A 22,167-nucleotide genomic window follows, 5' to 3' on the forward strand; every position below is an offset into this window, starting at 1 on the left:
ATATTCAAAGTGTAAATAGTTTTAAATCAATTCTATACAGCCCACATAATTTTTTGTTTTTCATTTTTCTTACATGTAATAAAAAAGTGTAGAGATTGAGAACATAGACTCTGGAGCCAGATTACCTGGATTCAAATCCAGACTCTGCCACTTAATAATTGACCTTGAGCAAGTCTTTAAACTTCTTTAAGCCTCAAATTTGCCAACTGTAAAATGGGGATAATATTCTCTACTCATAAACTTGTTACAAGGATTAAATGTAAAGCTCTTAGATGGGTGCCTGATTCATAGCATGTAGTATATAAGTATTAATATTAATAGTCTACTTAGCCATTTTGCAAAATATAATTTATAGAGACTCTTATAACATTTGTGAAATTTCAAAATTAAAAACCATAAACCAAAGGAAAAAACTTCTGCCTAGAAGAACCATTGATTTCAGTTATCAGAAACCAAGATACTAACATAGCAGAGCAATCCAAGTCTAAACATCAGATATAATTATGCTCCATGAAAACATTGAGAATTTCTTAAAATGTATTATACTCTTTTTTTAAAAGATTTTATTTATTTATTTATTTGACAGAGATAGAGACAGCCAGCGAGAGAGGGAACACAAGCAGGCAGAGTGGGAGAGGAAGAAGCAGGCTCCCAGCGGAGAGCCTGACATGGGGCTCAATCCTGGAACACCAGGATCATGCCCTGAGCCAAAGGCAGACGCTTAATGACTGAGCCACCCAGGCGCCCCAAAATGTATTACACTCTTAAATCTGCTTAAACTGAATTCTGTGTAAGAAAAAAAGGAAATATATTGCCAAATAAGAGGGAAATTCTAGTTCAAGTATAGGAATCAATTTATCAAAGTTTACTAAGCTTCTTAGTTTACTAATTTCAGAAGCAGTATTTTCCCAATGTAATGCTCATGTTGTGAAGTATAACTTAAGGATTCTGGTAACTGTGGATACAATAATGTGATCAGATTTGAAATTACCAAAGCACAAGTGATTATAATGTCATTCAGATATTAAATACTAATTGGTCAATCTTCTGTTCTAAAATGATTTATCCTGGGTGCCTAGGTGGCTCAATCCATTAAAAGCATCTGACTCTTGATTTTGGCTCAGGTCATGATCTCAGGGTCATGGGATCAAGCCCCACATCGGGCTCCCTGCTCAGCGTGGAGTCTGCTTGTCTCCTTCTCCCCCAGCCCCCACTGCTCGTGCTCTCTCTCTCCCCCAAATAAATAAAATCTTAAAAAAAAAAAAAAAAGAAATTTCCTAATATACTACACTTGTTTTTGGCAGTTAAGTGTTACTTCATTCTTCATTCTTCTGCTCAGATTCCAGTGCTCTTGGGGATCTTAATTTGTCTCTCAAGATGAGATACTGGGGAGAGCAATAGCTTTTCCTCCCACCAACTACCCAGTTTAGTAGCATCCCAAACTTAGTGGTTTCTCCCTTCCCCGCAATATCAAAGGACTGATTTCTGTCCTTGTCACTCCTCTATATAATGATGATTTAATGAACAGTCATGTTAAATATGTAATTTGAAGAACAAAATTTCAGCTGGAAATGTTTTAAGTCTGTGGTGGTTTTAAAACATTGATACAAATTCTTTGCTACTCCTCTCATCAAGAGGTGGCTTATCAATGTTTCATACCCTTCAATTCAACAAAGCTGTGATTGCTTTAATCAGTAAATTCTGGAAGAAGTGATACTATGTGACTTCTGAGGGTCAGTTTTAAAAGGCCATGCAGCTTCCACCTTGGTTGAGGAACACTTGCTCTTGGTGCCATTAACTGCCATATAAAGTGTCCCACTACCTGAAGTTACCATGCTGCAATGAAGCCCAGACTACATGCAGGCACTCTGGGCAGCCCTCAGAGGCTTCTTAGACCATCTTCTCACAGTCAACCCACCATGATGACCATGCCCCTCCATGATTCCAGTAGTAAGTGCTCAGGAGGCCCACCCTCTATGGATCTACCCAGCCCACTCAAGAGCTCCCTGTTGGGAGTCTTCAGCTGCTGCTCAGGCACCAGACATTTGAGTGATGAAGCCTCCAGATAATTGTAGCCTCCAGTCATCTGAGCTATCTGCAGCTGAGACCCTAGACATAGTGAAGCAAGGACAAACTATCCATCCTTGTTGTGCCCTTTCCTAATTCCTGGCCTACAATCCAAGAGCATAATAAAATGATTATGAAATTATTATAAATGATTACGAAATACTGTTTTATGCCACTAAGTATCAGGAGTTTGTTATTCAGGACAGATTACCTAAACAAAGTCTACCAACTATTTGGAAAGATATTATCCTCCCCTTTGATCATATCTAGAAATCTAGTTTAAAAAGCTACATTTTCATTCATCCTTAAAATTACAGACTATTTTCCTTTCAAATAAAAATATTACTACTACTTCTTGTTTCCTTTTCTTGCATCTTCTTTAGAATGGAACATTTGGTTATATCTGTGAGTCCTCAGGGTGATATATATATATCAATCATTAAGAAACTGGCTCTTAGTTTTTCCTTCCCTAACCAGGATAATCTCAGTTCTTTCCACCTTTCTTTGAGGTTCTTTTCTCAATCATTTAAGTTGACTTTGTATTTTGTTATCTCTTTATTCTATCATTTTCTAGTATTTCATGTCTATTTTAGGTTGTGGAACACGGAAGTAAATAAATTAACCTAAATCTAGTCAAAACGTATATTAGAGGAAGATTATATCAGGGGTTCTGTATTGTTTCTATTTATACACCTCAGTGTTGTATTTCCTTTTTAAGCACACAGGTATGTTGTTGATTTATAATCTTACAGTTATACTGATCTAAATTCTTGTGTTTAATTTTTTCCTATAAATGTTTTCTCTTAATCAAGAACCTTAGAGTACTAGAAAAGGCATAGGATTTGAAGCCAGAAATCTGGATAAGCGATATACTATGTAGGTAATGTTAAAATAAACATCTTAAAATTCCAGTACCAATTTTCTGAGTCACAAAACCATTGTGAGGCTCAAATTTTCAACCAAAATAATATGAAATTCTGCTCCAAGCACCAAAGGTCCTATATCTTGCCTTCTGTCATTATCTGTCTCAGGTCCCATTTTTATATTAATACAAATTTGATTAAGCAAGTTTTACTGCAACATCTATATTGATAATAAAAATAATGGGCCTTAGGGGTGCCTGGGTGGCTCAGTTGGTTGCATGTCTGACGAGTTCAGCTCAGGTCATGATCTCAGGGTTGTGAGATTGAGCCCTGCGAGGGTTCTGCACTAAGCGTGATATCGGCTGTCCCTCTCCCTCTGCCCTTTCCTCTGTTCCTGCTCTCACTCTTGCGTGCATGCACTCTCTCTCTAAAATAAATAAATAAAATCTTTTAAAAAAAACAATGGGTCCTAGAAAAAAATATCTTAAAACTATCATCTACCAACACTTCATATTATCAACTGGATATCATTACCTACATATAAACACCCATGTTTAGTAAATCATCTCAAAAACTGAAATTCAAAATGCATACATTCCTTCTTCAAGTTCCTGAATCATGTATCATATCATGTGTGTGTGTGTGTGTGTGTGTGTGTGTACAGGGACTAGAAATAGATATTTCCCTTAATAGGAAGAGATGATGCCAGTAGAGCCAGATTCAACTTAGTTTATATCATGTGCCTCTCCCCCTTTGGGTTTCAATGAATTAACAAGTAAGAACCAGGAAGCACAATATCTGATACTTTATTTTTAAACAGAAAGGCACTATTACTATAGAAAGCACTATTTATAACCAAATCAACAAAACAAACCTCTGACAGACAAAACACAAGATGGAAATGTCATTATGAAGGTACTTACTATACAAGATCTTATCTAAATAGCTAATATTTGGCAAAAATATTAAATTAACATCCATATTATTATAATTAATATTAATTGTTAAAAGCAACTTGTGTCAACTATAGTTCAACTTTTTTAAAAAAAGGAAAGTAGTAAAACTGTCCTTCAACCAAAAATAATAATAATAATAATAGCAACTGCCATTTATTGAGAATTTGCTTAATGCCAGTACTCATTGTACTAAACTTTTAAAGTATATTATCCTTGGGGTGCCTGGGTGGCTCAGTCGGTGAAGCGTCTGCTTTCGGCTCAGAGAGAGAGAGAGAGCAGTAGCAGGAGGGGCAGAGCGAGAGGGAGAGAGAACCAAGTACGGTCCGCACTGAGCGAGGAGGCTGGCTCTATCTCAGGACCCTGAGATCACGACCTGAGCCAAAACCGAGTCAGACGCTTAACCGACTGTACCATCCAGGCTCCCCAGAAATAATTTATATATATCACAGAAAAACTCATACCTCCTTTTGGTTATATTTGATAGCAAGTTTTAGACGACTTAAATTCATTCTTTCTTCTAGTAATCCCCGTTTGTCAAGAGGCTCATCACTAGATGTATGGTTTAGGATAACTTCCAATTCTCGTGAATTCCGGGCTTGTGCAAGCAAATCTTTAGCAAACATTTTACATTGTCGGGCTAGTTCCTCATAATCATTCCTGCAAAACGCAACAGTCTATTATTAGAAATGTCACTTCCAGCTTCTAATTAAGCTTTTTTCAATAGAAAATTATTTACTCAGTAACATTTTAATTCTGATAGGGCTATACAAAATCTGTAGTTATTTTGTGCTGATGGTCAAAAGAACCGACTGGTGCATAAATTCTCCACAGCTTTGGGGAAAACTGTAACAATTATGTTCCCTGTGTTCACGCTGATAATTTTAGATGAGTACAGAATTTCCTTATATATACTGATATTCCTAGAAATTCTGGTTATAGTTCTCAACCAGTTATTAACTCATTTGCCCTTATTCTCTGTAAGTTTGGTATAAAACTTCCTTTTATATTACTTATCTAAACAATAGATAATAATAGTGCTATCCAATACATATTACTATGTAACTTTTAATGAGAGGTGTTTTCAATAATAGTCTACAACATGTTGTATGCTACTTCTGATATTAAAATAGTATTCTGATTAACTTTTAAAGTGTTCATTTGAACAAAATTCAAGTTGGAAAGAAAAGACAGTGAAATACTCCTAGTAAAGAATTTTCTTTCATAATCACTATTCCTTGAGACTTAGGATTTAACTGCTGGTTAAAGACAGGCTTAAATCAACCAACTTGTGAGAAATTAAGAAGTTTTAGCAGATAATCCTCTTTAAGAACATCAGTTACATTAAAATTATGTCTGAAAGTAATAACTTAAAAATAAAGTTAGAAATAAATATGAGTCAGGGGCGCCTGGGTGGCGCAGTCGTTAAGCGTCTGCCTTCAGCTCAGGGCATGATCCCAGGGTCCTGGGATGAGCCCCACATCGGGCTCCTCTGCTAGGAGCCTGCTTCTTCCTCTCCCACTCCCCCTGCTTGTGTTCCCTCTCTCGCTGGCTGTCTCTGTCAAATAAATAAAATAAAATCTTTTAAAAAAGAAAGAAAGAAAGAAAGAAATATGAGTCAATTGTGGTCAAATTTCAGAAAATAATTTTTATTCAGTTTTTTTCTCCTTACAGGGAAAGGAAGGGAAAAAAGAAAAACTTCCCAATGATTAATCATCTACACAATGGGGTTTTCCATGAACAGAAAATTAGCACTCAAAGAATTAAAAACTTTTCCTTAGAGGCTAACATTTTTCTCATCTACTCTTTGCATTTACTATATAACCAAAACTACCTGAGAATAAGTAATTGGATTTCTTTAACAAATGAAGTATTACTGCTTCTTAGTCTAGGAATCTAATTACAGATGAGAGTATTCATCAAAAGTGTGTATTATTACAAGAGGTCTCATCTTTAGGTAAACACTGACAGACCACTAAATTCAGTAAAATTAATATATCTTATTAATCTAACTTTCTTAATCTTGAACAAATTACTAGAAAACTAGAAAGTGGCTGTATAGTTTAGATGGAAACATAGTAGACTAGAAGCCAGGAGTCCTATGTTCTAGTTATAACTCTTGCTAACTCTGTTCCTAATTAGATGCTGATATCAGTAAGATATCTAACCTATATAGAGCACTTTCCCTGTCTACAAAAACAAGGGAATTCAAGTAAATGGACTCTATGATCACTTCAAAATAACTTTATTATCCTATGATTACATAGCAGTTGCTTCAAATCCTTTTTGGAACGAGTTGAATGAATTCTATTTTATATGGTAACTTAGAACTCCGATTATAAGATTATAATAGGAAGGTCTTCAGATTTAAAAGGAATAATTTATTAACAACCCTCATATGTTAATAAAGTTAAAATTATCAACAAATTACATTTAACCGTGTCTTATGTGTTTGTCTTAGTACGTACTTTGTCGTATCAAGTTTAAATAAATTTTTAATTTATCCAAATTGAAATACAGGAGTCCCATACTTGAAAACAGGTATATTTAAAAAGTTTCTAGAACTCAGCCATCAAGAACACACTATAAACTGCTGTTAAAGCACAAGAAACTGCAAGCTTCTTATCGCCCTTCCAGGAAGAAGTTTGAATCGTTCCATCTTGTCAAGTTACAAGAGGAGAGCAATGCAAAGACATGGGACTCCCACAGCAGCTAGACTTAAAAGGAAAGGTAGAGATAGGTATAACCTGGCCCCCAGAAACCGCACAGCAGGAACTGGCAAGAAATGATCAATTTCTCCTTCTTTGGTGGGGCACTAGGGATACTTTAACGTAAGGGAAAGTCTCAAAGCTTTTCCTCAAGTCTACAAAATATAATTCTCTAAGGACTTTTATTTTTTTAATGTTTAAATTAGTAGTTTAGTAGGCTGCTTTTTCCAAAGCCTTTTTTTTGTACCCCCCCAACTTAACTCTCTAAGGGAAATTGATAACAATGATTCTTTGTGTCAAAATTACATTTAACTCTTCATTTCAGAAGAAAACTCAGAATGGGATTCATCCCTCTTAATCAGTAGTATTTTATTTTTATGTCTACATGTTATGTGTCTCCTAATAGAAAATCTCACCAAACAGTGAAAAGGGACTATGTCTGTGTATGTGGAATGTCCCTGACACACAGCAAGCATTCTATTTGCTTCTGAAAGTTATGAAGGATCAGGCTCTAAGAATGATTATAGAATCTGGGAATGTGGGGAGATAGAATAGAGAGCAGTTACAAATTTGCTCTTGCTTAAGGCTGTCACCCCCACTACTCTTCACTGTCTTAGAACTCCTTTGGCAACATTAAACAAAGGGGGGATTTAAGGACGGTGCAAGAATGGCAAAGGGCGGTTGGGGAAAGAGGGACCTTTAAGAAACATCATTGAGCCTGAAGGAAAATCCCAAGTAGGTGGCAGCAAGGTCTGGTCATCTTGGATCAAAAGTAAATAAATATAAACATTAATTTGGTTTATGAAAAAAAACTCAGGCTGAAGGGATTCTGAAAAAAAAAGGATATAATTTACAATTTTCATTCATTCCCACCTGAATTCCACCTCCACAAGGCTTAATTCTTTTAAATCAGCACTAAGTTCAAATGCTCTCAGAATTGGATCCTCCTCTGTTAACATTATTAGAGCTGGACTGGCCAAACAGCGATATATATCAAGACGAAACCTGTGATAAAATGTGATTCCATAATGTAAAATAAATATATTATACACATATAATTAGTATTTTCAACCTACAATTTTCATAAATTTAAAATTAAAGTACTATAAAATTAAAAGCAAATAAAACAATTATACTTATTACAGGATAACTACATAAAAATACTTAAAGTCTTTGTATTCTTCAATCCAATTTAATTAAAAAATTTCTATTCCTGAATCCAGTATTATTTTAAATAAAATAGGCTAATAACTAATACATTTTGAATATGCTAGTGAATGGTTATTAAATTTTTCCTTCCTCAGTGATAAGACTACATTAATACACTAGATATATATAACACATGACTCATTCAACCAGGTTACTCTTTTTTTCAACCAGGTTTTTTTTCTTAAAGATGTTTCAAATCTTAAGAATGAAATCATTCATTTATGTATAATCTGTAGCTAACAGAAAAGCACACCCCTTCACTTTCTGTAAACTAGTTAAGGTTCATATTCAATACCTAAATAGGAAGCAACCAGAAAATTTTTGTTATAATTCTTTCATTTATAAACATATAATTCTTAATTTATAAATTGGTAGATATTATGTCTATTTTCTTCCAAACATAAATTTAATACATGCTTGTTATTAAAAAAAGCAAGCAGTTTAGGAGTGCCTGGGTGGCTCAGTTGGTTAAGCATCTGCCTTCGGCTCAGGTCATGATCTCAGAGTCCTGGGATTGAGCCCCACGTCAGGGTCCCTGCTTCTCCCTCTCCCTCGCCCTCTGCCTGTGGTGTTCCCCCTGCTTGTGCTCTCTCTGATAAATAAATAAATAAATAAATAAATAAATAAATAAATAAATAAATAAGGCAATCAGTTTAGAAACATGATGGTCCCCAGTTCTCCTCCTTCCACCACCTCTACTCCTCAAAGAATGGTCACATTACAGAGAATTGTGAATATCCTTGATATTTTCGATTAACACACAAACATAATCAGACATACTATGTAAAAGAACAACTCTTTCTATGTCATTACATATAGAGTCATGTCATTTTTTTCCCCCAAAACTGGATGGTTTCCCATTTGATGGCAGATCATCAGATCTCCATTAATGGAAACTTCAGTTGCTTCTAATTTTTTACTTCTATAAATAAGGCAGCAATGAATGTTCTTTAGTTCATATATTCTTTGCACACTGAGAATTGCTGGATAAAATGGCATGTGTATTTTAAATTCTAATAGATGTTTCCAAAGCACTAACAATAAGGAGAGCTCATTTTCCACTACATCATCATTAATATTTTGCCACTCTAATAGATGAAAAATGGAATTTTATCTGAATTTCTTTAGAAGTTTAAGCATCCTTTCCTGTTTACTATCCATTTATACTACTTCTGTAAACTCCTATTCATTTTCATTAGCCTATTTTTTCATAATCGTTTATATTTTTTTAAATCAATTTGTAAGATCTATATGTCAAAGAAATTACCCTTCTGTCTAGTCAAAGTATTTTAAATACTTTTTTCCCCAGTTTATTGTTTGTCTTTTTACTTTGTTTGCAATAGAATTTTCCTATATGGAAATTTAAACTTTTTATTTAAACTAACTTATTGAAATATTCTTTATTTACCTTATGGGTTTCAGGTCTTAAGATATAAAAGTAAATCCTGTATAATGTACTTTTAAGAAAACAGTATTTATGAAATCCAATTATAACTTAGCTATTCAATAAAACAAGTATAGTTATCTATATCTTAAGTAAGGATTCCTGAAGAGATATTTGCCTACACCAAAACTGTCCAAAAACTTGAGAGAAATATATGTAACTAAGCAACTTATCTTTCTCTTTCCATCAATATGTCTATATTAATTTCATCAGATTATTTCTAAAAATGACTTTTGTATTAATCAACATTATCATGTCTCAAAATATATTAAGGATTAATGACAAAATGAACAGCAAGAGTGACTGCTAGTAATGGTGGCAACCAATTGTGCTAGAGTAATAATGAAGTGCTATTACATGGAAAGTACTTAGATGTTACCTAACAAATGACAAGGCTGCCTCACTTTATAAAACCTATCATTTTTGGTATTCAAAACACTATCAAAGTAATGATGGGGGTGCCTGGGTGGCACAGCGGTTGGGCGTCTGCCTTTGGCTCAGGGCGTGATCCCGGCGTTATGGGATCGAGCCCCACATCAGGCTCCTCTGCTGTGAGCCTGCTTCTTCCTCTCCCACTCCCCCTGCTTGTGTTCCCTCTCTCGCTGGCTGTCTCTATCTCTGTCAAATAAATAAATAAAATCTTAAAAAAAAAAAAAGTAATGATGGTGTGAAGAGGTCAGTAATTCCACTACACAAAAAAATATGTATACAAATGGACAAAATTACAGTTGACCCTTGAACAACATGGGTTTGAACTGTGCAGGTGCACTTATATGTGTTTTTTTTTTTAATATAGTACAGTACTATAAATGTATTTTGTCCTCTTTATGATTTCCTTAATAACATTTTCTTTTCTCTAGCTTACTTAAGAATACAGTACATAATACATATAATATACAAAATATGTTAATCGACTGTGTTATTCGTAAGACTTCTAGTCAACAGTAGGCTAATTAGTAGTTAAGTTTCTGCAGTATCAAAAGATACATGGATTTTTTACTGCATAAGGGGTTGGTGCCCCTAGCTCCCACATTGCTCAAGGGTCCATTATATTTTAAAAAATCAACCTCTTCAGGTCACTGGAAATTATGTACTGAGATCTATTATTGAAAAACTGCTAGAGCTTCAGGCAAGAATGGTTTGAATCTGTGGTCTTCTGGCCTGAGGCTAATTCCATCACCTCTGTCCCCAGTTCAGTCATGGAGAACTGCAGTTTTCCAGCCTGAAGCTGGTAAACCTGTACTTTTGTGCTTAAGGGGGCAGATCAATTCAATGAGAGGCAAAAACGTACATTTATAAACATATTTGTGACTAACAACAGAGCACCAAAATCATGAAGAAAAAATTAACAGAAATGGAAAAATAGACAACTGAACAATAAGAATCAGAGACTTTTAATACTCCACTTTCAATAATGGATAGAACAATGAGACAAAAGATCAACAAGGAAAGAAAAGAATTAAGCAACACCATTAACCAACTAGACATTGATCGAACACTCCATCTGACAAGAATAAATTATATATTCTGATACATTTTGAGATTTAATATTCCTCTCCCAGAAATTGATAGAATAAATGGATAAAAAACCAGGAGGGACAAGGAAGACTCAAATACTATGAAAGAATATATGATCAAACTGAAGTTTATTGAATGCTCACCCCAAGAGTACATAGAATATTCAAGAGTATTATTTCAGGAGTACATAGAATATTCTCCATGTCAAACTACATGGTAGGCCATAGAACTAGTCTATTTTTTTTAAAGAATGAAATCATAAAAAGTACTTTCTCCAAATTAAGCAATTAGCTATAATACCAAAAAGAGGTTAACTGGACTCCACCAAAATTTAAAACTTCTGTGCTCTGAAGTACACCATTGAAAAAGTGAAAAGATAACTGATGGAATGTGAAAAAAGATTTGCAAATCATGTATCTGATGAGGGTCTTGTATCCAGAACATAAACACACACACACACACACACACACACACACACACACACCCACACACACACACAATCTTAAAATTCAGCAATAAAAAGGCAGATAACCAATTAAAAAACCAGGAAACGGATCTGAATAGACATCTCCAAAAAAGATAAGCAAATGACTGATAAGAATTTAAAAGATGTAATTTATATGAAATATCCAGAATAGGAAATACCCGTAAGAACAGAAAGTAAATTTAGTTGTTTCCAGTGGCTGGGAGAGTGACTGCTAATGAGTATAGTGTTTCTTCTTGATGTGATGAGGTGTTCTGGAATTAAATAATGGCAGTCAATGTATAACTCCAAATATAAAGGGGTGAATTTTAAAATATATGAATTATATCCCAATAAATTATATCTCAATAAAGTTATTTTTTAGAGATTTTATTTATTTATTTGGGAGGGACAGAGAGAGAGCAAGCGTGCAAGAGCAGGGATAGGGAGAAGCAGACTCCCCACTGAGCAGGGAACCTGATGCAGGGCTCCATCCCAGGACAGTGGGATCATGACCAGAACCAAAGGCAGACGCTTAACTGACTGAGCCACCAAGGTGCTCCTCAGTAAAGTTATTTTAAAAATACAGTATATTCTCCAATCAATTAATTAAGTTAGAAATTAAATTAGAAATCACCAGTAGAAAGAAATCTGGGAAATTCCAAAATATGTGAAGTACAACAGCATACTTTAAAATAACCCATGAATCAAGAGAATGAAAAGACAAGCCACAGGCTGGGAGAAAATATTTACAAAAAACATATCTGATAAAGGACCCTGTATATAAAGTATACAAAGAACTCTTAAAACTCAACAATAAGAAAACAAACAATCCAATTAAAAAATAGGCAAGAGATCTGAACAGACATCTCACAAATGATGACAGACAGATGGGAAATAAGCATATAGAGATGCACAACATCATACATCACTAGATCACAAGGGAATGGCAATTAAAGCAACAATGAGATACCATACCATTACATACCCATTAGAAAGGCTAAATCCAAACCATGACAATAATCAAATGCTGGTGAGGATGTGGAGCAACATGAAATTCATTCATTGTTGGTAGGAATGCTGAATGGTGCAGGCACTTTGCAAGACAGTTTGGCAGTTTCTTATAAAAGTAAAGATATTCTTACCATATGATCCAGCAATCACACTTCTTCATATTTATCTAATAAGCTGAAAACTTATGTCCACACAAAAACCTGTATGTGAATGTTTATAACAGCTTTATTCATAACTTCCAAAACTTGGAAGCAATCAAGATGTCTTTCAGTAGGTGTATGGATAAACTGTAGTACCTTCATACAATGTAATATTATTCAGTGCTAAAAAGAAACGTACTGTCAAGCCATGAAAACACACGAATGAAACTTAAATGCATATTACTAAGTGAAAGAAGACAATATGAAAAGGCTACATACTATATGATTCCAATTATATGACATTACAGAGAAAAGTTAAAACCATGGACACAGTAAAAAAAAAAATAAATAAAAATCAGTGATTGCCAGGGGTTTGGGGTGAGGGAGGGATAAATAAGTGTAATGTAGGGGATCTTTAGGGCAGTAAAACTATTTTCTATGATACTATAAATAGAAAATCCCAAGTAGAAAATCCAGAACCAAGAATCCAAGGCAAGGATATGTACTCTTACTAACTTATATTCAACATCACACTGGAGGTTCTAGCCAGTGCAATAAGGCAAGAAAAATGAAGGCCTAAAGATTGGAAAAGAAGTAAACCTGTCTCTACTTACAGATGATATAATCTTATATATAAAAATCTTTAGGAATCTAAAAAGCAAACAAATAAAAACTCCTATTAGAATAAATGAGTTTAGCAAGATCACAAGATACAAAACCAGTATACAAAAAAATCTGTTTTATTTCTATAGACTAGCAATGAACCATCTGCAAATGAAATTAAGAAAGCAATTCATGTACAATATTCTCAAAACAAATAAAATACTTAGGAATAAATTATAAAAAAGAAGCACAAGACCTATACACTGAAGACTAGAAAACATTGCTGAAAGTAATTAGGAAGACTTAATAAAATGGAAAGATATACATGTTCATAGGTTGAAAGATTTAATACTATTAATACTATTAAAATTTAATACTATTAAAACCATACATAATGCAACCCCTCTTAAAAATCCAAGCAGGTATTTTCATAAAAAATGATAACTCATTCTAAACAAATTCTTTGCAAATGCAAAGAACACAGCATAGCCGAAAATTAAAAACAAACAAACAAACAAAAAACGATGAACGATGAAAGACATACATTGCCTGATTTTATTTTGTTTCAAGTTTTTACTTAAATTCCAGTTATTTAACATATAGTGTAATATTAGTTTCAGAAGTAGAATTTAGTGATTTATTGCTTACATATAACACCCAGTGCTCTGGGCACCTGGGTGGCTCAGTCGGTTGGGTGTCTGCCTTTGGCTTGGGTCATGATTCCAGGGTCTGGGATCAAGTCCCCCATTGGGCTCCCTGCTCAGTAGGGAGTCTGCTTCTCCCTCTGCCCTTCCCCCCACTCATGCTCAATCTCTCTCCTTCTCTCTCTTGCAAAAATAAATAAAATCTTTTAAAAAATAACACCCAGTGCTCATCACAAGTGCCCTCCTTAATACATCACCCATTTAACTCATACCCCCCCACCACCCACCTCCTCTTCAGTAAGCCTTAGTTTGTTTTCTGTAGTTAAGAGTCTGTTTTATGGTTTGCCTCTCTTTTTTTCTCCATATGATCATCTGCTTCTGAAATTCCACATATGAGTGAAATCATATATTTGTGTAAGAATAGACTTATAGATTAATGGAACAAATTACAGTCTAGAAATCAAACCATACATATATGCTCAAGTGACTTCTAAGGTGTAAAGATAATTTACTGGGGGAAACAATACTCTTCAACAAATGATACTAGAACACATGTTTGGATATTGCAAAGCATTAAAAAAGAACTTAGATCTTTATCTCACATACATACAAAAGTTTACTCAAAATAGATTATAAATTTAAATGTAAATCATACAACTATAAAACTTCTAGAAGAAAACAGGAGAAAATGTTTGTGACTTTGGGTTAGGCAAATATTTCATACATATGACACAAGAAATAATCTACAAAAGATAAAAGTGAAAAAATGGGTCTCATCAAAATTACAAGTTTTGCTCTTCAAAATACACCAAGAAGAAAATGAAAAGACAAGTCACAGACTGGGAGAATTCATTTGCAAAACATATATGTCATAAAGGACTTGTGTCCAGGATATACAAAGAACTTTTACAACTTAATAAGACAAACAACCCAATTTTTAAAAATGGGCAAAAGATCTGAATAGATACTTCATCAAAGAAGATATATTAATGGCATATAAACAAATGATAAGATGCTTGATAGTATAAGGCATAAGGGAAATGCAAATTAAAACCACAATGAGATAGTACTACACTTCTGCTAAAATGGCTAAGATCAAAAAAACTAACAATATAAAGTGTTGGTGACCATGTGGAGGAATTGAAACCATCATACATCACTGGTGAGAATGTAAAATGATGTAATCACTTTGGAAAAGAGTTTGGCAGTTATTTACCAAAAAAACCAGCAATTCCACTCCTAGGTATCTACCCAACAGAAATAAAAAAAAAATATGTCCACATAAAGACTTATATGTGAATGTTCCCTGCCAAAAACTAAAAACAACTCAAATGTCCATCAACTATTGAGTGTATAAACAAAAGATTCATCCTTACAATGATATACTACTCGACAATGAAAAGGAATAAACTACTGATATACGCAATATGAATGAACCTCAAAATATTATGTTAAGTGAAAGAAGCTAGAGACATAAGTCAATATATTATATGATTCTATTTATATGAAATTTCTAGAAAACAAAAAACTATAGGTTAGAGATAGAAAAAAGATCTGTGGTTGCTTGGAGCTAGGAATGGGAGCAGGGATTGACTATAAATATAAATGGGCATGACAGAACTTTTTCCAGTGATGGAAATGATAGAATATTGGATTCTGGTGATAGTATACACCTGTATACATTTATTGCACCTGTATACATTTATTGCAAATCATCAATCTCCATATTAAAAAAAAAACTTTTTCAGGGTGCCTGGGTGGCTCAGTCAGTTAAGCAGCCAACTCTGGTTTTTGGCTCAGGTCATCATGCCAGGTCACCATATCATGTTGGGCTCCACGATCAGTGGGGAGTCTGCTTGAAGATTCTCTCTTCCTCTCTCTCCGCCTCTCCACACCCCCCTAAGCCCACTTGTGTGCACATGCTCTTTCTCTAAAATAAATAAATAAATCTTTTTTTTTTTTTTTTAAACAACTTTTTTGAGGCCTGTAGAGTTATGTGATTATATTCTACATAACTTTCTGGGGTTTTGGTTTCATCCATACCAAGAAGAATATGGGAATATGCAATTCTACATTGTTCAAAATACTTTTAAGACAGTAATTTCATATGGTTCAACCTAAATATTTGGACAACCATAAAAACTGGAGTAGATGAGGCAAGATTAATACCAGGTAAGCAAAATTAATGAAATAGGAGAGGAAATTTGAACGGAATCTGTATAGACAGAAATCGGGAGAGGGAATTTCTAACTTCAACATGTAACTGATGGCCATTGATGGAGACTAGTTTCCAACATAACACCACAGTTAAGAGTCACATTTCTAACCAATTAGAATTCTAGTCATTAAGGAGCAGATATAGAACCTCAAACTGATCATATTGGTTAGCTCCAGAGACAGGAGAAGAATTGAGATTGCTCAAAGAACTTTTGCTCAAAATTAAAGTTAGAATTTTTACAGGGATTTGAGGATTTATTCACATATTACTTGTGTAGTTAAAATAAATAGCTTTCAAACTAATATTACTAGAACCTCTAAATTCCCTGATTTTCTCAATGCCAAATCCTCTTCTAAGCCAAGTTATACAAATTCAATTGCTTTCAAAGGTGAAGTGAGTAATAATATGAGTAGAGTTGAATATACTTTGGGCTTACAGGCATTCAAACTCAGAACTATAAAAATCACTGTGCAGTTTAAACAAAGCACTTCTCAACTTTTTAAAAACTTCGTCTTCCTTTGATAGATAATAAAGATTTCAAATCTTCCTTTAAAGTTATTTGAAATTTCACAACACATCAAATAATTGAGACTAAAACCAAATCACAGCAATTATATTACTGAAAATGTTTTTCTAAACTATAATGGTCCATTACCCTTCCCTACCCCATTTAAAATTATTGCCCCTAAGTGGTGCCTCGGTGGCTCAGTCAGTTAAAAGTCTGCCTTTGGCTCAGGTCATGATACCAGGGTCCTGGGATCAAGCCCCAAGTTGGGTTCCCTGCTCAGCGGGGAGTTGGCTTCTCCCACTTCCTCTGCCTCCCCACCCCCTGCTCGTGCTCTCTCTCAAATAAATAAAATCTTTAAAAATAAATAAATAAAAAACAATAATAATAAAATAAAATTATTGCCCCTAGACCTTATCATCACCTGGAACTTCAGCATCTCTAAAATTTAAAAACCAATAACTGTATAAATACAGATTGCCTCACTTCCCTGTTGCCAGTATATTCGCTCTTCAACTTCACCAAAACCTTTACTGGTATCTCTTTTTCTCATTTTGTTAGCTTCTTTTTCTTCAGCAAGTCTACTTAGCAATTCCTAAAAATGACTTGTAGTCAGGGCATTTTGACATTCACTGTAACTGTTTTCCCAAATATCAACAACAAACTCTCTCAAACTTTTCTGTAAATACACCATACCATTTGGAGTTCCCTAAATAAACCACAATCACATACTGTACTTTCTGCATAAAACAACCTTTTAAGTTTTTTTAAAAGTTTATTTATTTATTTATTTATTTATTTATTTATTTATTTATTTAATTTATTTGAGGGGGGTGAAGTAGAGGGGGGGAGAGAGAGAATTTCAAGGGACTCCCCACTGAACACAGAGCTAACAAGGGGCTGGATCTCATGACCCTGACATCATGACTTGAGCCGAAATCAAGAGTCAGAGGCTTAACCAACTGAGCCACCCAGGGGCCCCTCTTTTTATTTTTATTCATACCAAAGGCCAAACTCAAGCCACAGCTCCTCTAAAAGCTTTCAAAACAAAGCTTTTCCCCCACCTGAAACCAAGCCAGGCTTAGTGTTCTCTCCAGCCCCGATTCCTGCAACCTCAGCTGCTTCAACTACACACATATTTAATAAGCATACAATTTGAAAATATTTATATTTAATATTAATAAAGGATTTTAAAACTAGAAGAAGCCTTAAAGATCATTTTTGCTTGTCATTTTACAGACTAGTCATTTTTAAACTAAAAAGTTAAATGATATAGCCATAGCTATCAACCAGATCTTATTAAAAAAAAAAAAAAGGTCTCGCTGTAATTCAACTTGAAAATAGAAAAACTTTCCAGCTCAACCTCTGCAAATAAACATTAAATTGATTCCTAGGAGACTTTCTCAATTTATGGATCTGTGATTATCTGTCAATCCACCAAAGACCTGTCCTTAAGGTAAGGAAAGAGTGAGGGTGAATAGTTTGCAGCTTTAAAGCTAATTTCACATACCATAAAAACAGTTTATCAACGGGCTGCTTAGGACTTCCAGACAACATTTCCCATAGTAAATGTTATACGTGATATAATTTCAACTATATATTTGATTGCTACACAGATAATATATATATAAAGGTTTATGCTGAAAATTAGATTCTCAAGTTTAGCCCAGAACCTTATACAACATGCCCATGTGTGTGCTCTTGCTCAGCCTGTCCAAGGTGGGATACTTTCTTGTTCATTTTCTCCTCAGTTGTTCTTAATATTTTGACTGGGGAAAAAGACTTAAATATTGTGTGGAAGGGGAAGTAAGAGGCATAACAAGTTATATATTTAGTCAGACAGAAAACACTTTTTATTTCCTTATAAATAAGATAAGAAGGGGTATCTCCACTCCTTCCACTACTTGGAAATTCTCTTAGATTAATAGACTCTGCTCTTAAAAAGTAAATAGTGTCTTCAAGCCCCACCAGCAGAAGTATGAGGTAAACCTTATTCATAATTTGAAGGCTTTTCCTAATTATGCATCATTTAGTAAACATTTCTAAAAAATGTAAAACTCATATTAAGCAAAGGAACTAGAAGTTTAGCTTTCATAAGCCATTCCAATCCCATATTTCTTAAAAGCTGCATAGAAAGAAAAACAACAAAAATTTCACTGACATATACCTTACTATATCGCACACCTATTTATTAAAACCTTAACTTTCTAACCTGGAATGTCGGAGGCTGTCCTTTTTGTTTTTTGCAGAACACAATGTGCACTCACAGCCAACTGCATGGGGCTTGGGTAGAGATACATCCTGTTTTAACAGCATTGTAAGAATTTCATAGTTGTTACGATGAGCAGCTAAAATGACAGGCGCAACGTCCATAGTTGTTGAATACTCAGGATTCTGAATTCGCTCCATTAGTTTCTGAAAAATATTTACATAAATGTCCAAAATTATTATTTGTGACTTCAAAACAACATATTTATCTGAAAATGAAATTTAAAAAATCAGAAGGCACAAAGAACATTAGAATTATTTTTAAAAATATGATAAGTATTTTACCAGGTTCAATTTTTTTTGAAACCTGAAAACTCAATTTTAATTAATAAATGCAATATAATCATGACAGACAAAAATCTTCAATAGGACACATTCATACAACTAGAGTTCTGTTTTCCTAACAAAGAAGAAGTGAGGATACCTAGAGAAATACTTTAGGAAAAAGTGTTTAATTTTCACAAGATTATGGAAACATGCATGACAAGGATAAAGAACAAGAATCTTAGAAAAAGAATATAAAGGAAAAAACAGAAATGTTAAAAATAGGCAAAGTATAAATGCATGAGAAAAACTTAAAAATTCCACCTTTACAGCAAACCTTGCTACATTAATAGCAATGAAGCTGCCTAGAAGGGGTAAGTAAATAGGAAGCACTCTTCATTTTGTGTAATTCTCTACATATTCCCAATCATTACCTATACTATTTCCTGCTACTAATGCACAAAAACACTAACATCATAACTACTATTATTGAGTCCTGGGACTGTTAGGCACTTTATATTTATCATCTCATTTAATCCCCACAATAGCCTGCAAAATTGAGCATAATCCCCATGAAGAAACTGAGGCTCAGAGAAGTTAATGTGCCCAAACTACACAACAGAGTGGCAAAATGCAGATCAGAACTCAGGTCTGTATTATACCAGAGCCTGAGCTGCTTTCCCTACATGGGCTCATGGGCCTGGTGATGGCATGACATGAGGAAAGAAACATTAGTAAATAAAAAATCAGGGTTAAATAGAAAGGTTGATTATTGTATGACTACTGCATAGTCTTCCCAATGCGCTCACTTTTTCACACAGGTTTTCCTGAGAGCTGTTTGATTTCATTGCATAAGCTTATCAAGTTCACAGAGGTTTTTTTGTAATTTTTATTAACATTATAAAAGTAGTACACACATATTATAAAACATCTGAAAAATATAGAAAAGCAGAAATAAAAAAATTTCCATATTCCTACTATGCAAAATAAATTTTACAGCATCTCCTTCTAGTCCTTTTTCTATTATACCTCCTTTTAAGGACATCTTTGGCATAAGTGATTTGGGATCAATGATTAAAAACAATGGTCTTTAATATTCTGAAATTCAAAGACCCTTCTAATAATTTCATAAAACTATAGCCCAGAATTTCTGGGAAATAAAATTCACGTATAGAATGTAGCATGTAATTTAAGAAAATTCATAGACCTATGTTCAAGATACTTTGTTTTGTTTATGTAAATAACACTACCACAAACATCTTTATGAACACAGCTTTTTTGAAATTTAGGATAAACTCATAAACCACAGAACCCCTGAAGTGCAATAATAGGTCTAAAGGGGGCGCCTGGGTGGCTCAGTCATTAAGCATCTGCCTTTGGCTCAAGGCATGATCCCAGCGTTCTGGAATCGAGCCCCACATCAGGCTCCTTTGCTGGGAGCCTGCTTCTTCCTCTCCCACTCCCCCTGCTTGTGTTCCCTCTCTCGCTGGCTGTCTCTCTCTCTGTCAAATAGATAAATAAAGTCTTTAAATAATAATAATAATGATAATAGGTCTAAAGGCCATGAACAGTTTTGAAGATTTGATATACACTACTAAAGTTCTTTTCAGTTTATATTACCAATAATATAGGAATGTACCCATTTCACACTCAAGGTTTACTCACTAGCACTAGGCATGGTCATTCCCAATTTATGAGTGAAAAAAACTATCATGAAATATTACTTTACCTTCCTTTGACTATTGATTAAGTTTTAATATTTTCTGACATACTTGGCTTTTTCCCCCTTCTTTTATGAATAGTTTCTTTATATACTTCTCATTTATTGGAAACTTCAAATTAATGAATTTATTTAAAAATAACAAAGAAATCTAAAAATTTAGCCCTTTCTCCCCTTATTACAGGTTATAAAGAGAAGAAAATTGTATTTAAATGATGTCCTCATTTTTCCTATAACACATACTTGGCTACATGAAAAACATTATTAGAAGATAAGATTAAAATTCATTATTTCATTGTTCATAATATAATCTACATACTATCAAAAAACCCAACTGTATTTGAAAATCAAAATTTATCAAAAAACAATTTTGATAATCTAAGAATACAGAATAAATTCACTGAAATGATTTTTAAAAAGTATATAAAAACATTAGACATTGCCTGTCAAGAAGTATTAGGGCTGTTAAAATGTGATCTTGCTGTCACTGGAAGTACTCAAACAAAGGCTGGAGCTGGATAATTCTTTTTGTCAGAGATGAAGTACAAAGTGTTCTTTCACTGAGTAGTGAAGACTGCCAGAGCCTTACAACTCAAGAGTCGACTGGTGGTGCTAATGGTGATGGAATAATGTCAGTCGGTCGCTCCAATACCTTGGCATCCTACACCCCACCCTCCCTGCCAAGAAAGTAAATGGGTAAAAAGGCTACAGGTGGAATAAGTATACCAAAATATAACAGTGCCTGCAAGACAGATGACAGAAAATTGAATAGGATTCTAGACATTTCTGATCATTTGGACAGGGGCTATATTCTTAGCCTTTTTTTCTCTGTTTCTTTTGGTTTCTTATCACCACTTAAAACTAGTTGGTACTATCCTCTGGAGAAAGTCATGCTTGCACAAACTTAGTAATACCTAAATGAAAGTAAAAGATTTCAGTTAATATATGATAAAGTATGTAATTTAGCAGAGCTTCTTATTGTTCTCAGATAATAGCAGATAATCCACGATTTATAATTCTTTCTTAAAACAATATTTTTCTTCACTACCAGCAATTATTTAAACTGTTTATTTCACTACATCCTCACCAATAATGAATGTTATAATTTTTAAATTTTGATATGTAACAAATATCTCATTTTAAAGTAGAATCTATTTGATCATTAGTGACTATCTTCCTAATTACAAAAGCAATAAAGAAAAATTAAAGGAGTAAGAAAAAAACATCCTTAATTTAGCAATGAGATGACTGCTGTTAGGTAATGTTTTGCTACATTTCCATATAGTTCTTTGTGCATCTTTTTAGCCCTGGATCATAGCATATGTTCAGTTTACTATTCCCATTTTTTTTCACTTCCTATGTCGTATTTATTCAGGTTCCTAAATATTCTTTTAAAAATACCATTTTAATATATATGTAATTTTTACTATTTTCAATCTTTTATTTGGGGATGTTTAAATTGGGTCACATTTTTTTTCATTGCTACGAGTAAGATGACAATTAACATTTTTCTCCCCATTTCTGACCAGTTCCTAGAAGGGGAAACACTAGGTTAAAGAATATGAA

At 33.9% G+C, this 22,167-nt stretch overlaps 1 protein-coding gene across 4 annotated transcripts in view; it reads right to left on the bottom strand.

Moving 5' to 3' along the window:
• TRPC1 (transient receptor potential cation channel subfamily C member 1) overlaps positions 1-22,167 on the bottom strand; it is a 69,697-nt gene that overhangs the window by 29,751 nt on the left and 17,779 nt on the right. For all 4 annotated transcript variants that reach the window (XM_026497191.4, XM_026497190.4, XM_057315894.1 and 1 more), the window contains 3 exons: positions 18,562-18,764; positions 7,465-7,596; positions 4,348-4,543 (listed from right to left, as the gene is read on the bottom strand). In XM_026497191.4, the coding sequence (XP_026352976.1) occupies positions 4,348-4,543; positions 7,465-7,596; positions 18,562-18,764 (531 nt within the window). The remainder of the gene's footprint in view (positions 1-4,347; positions 4,544-7,464; positions 7,597-18,561; positions 18,765-22,167) is intronic.

The sequence above is a fragment of the Ursus arctos genome, unplaced genomic scaffold (genome assembly GCF_023065955.2).
Source record: "Ursus arctos isolate Adak ecotype North America unplaced genomic scaffold, UrsArc2.0 scaffold_20, whole genome shotgun sequence".
NCBI classification, from domain to species: domain Eukaryota; kingdom Metazoa; phylum Chordata; class Mammalia; order Carnivora; family Ursidae; genus Ursus; species Ursus arctos.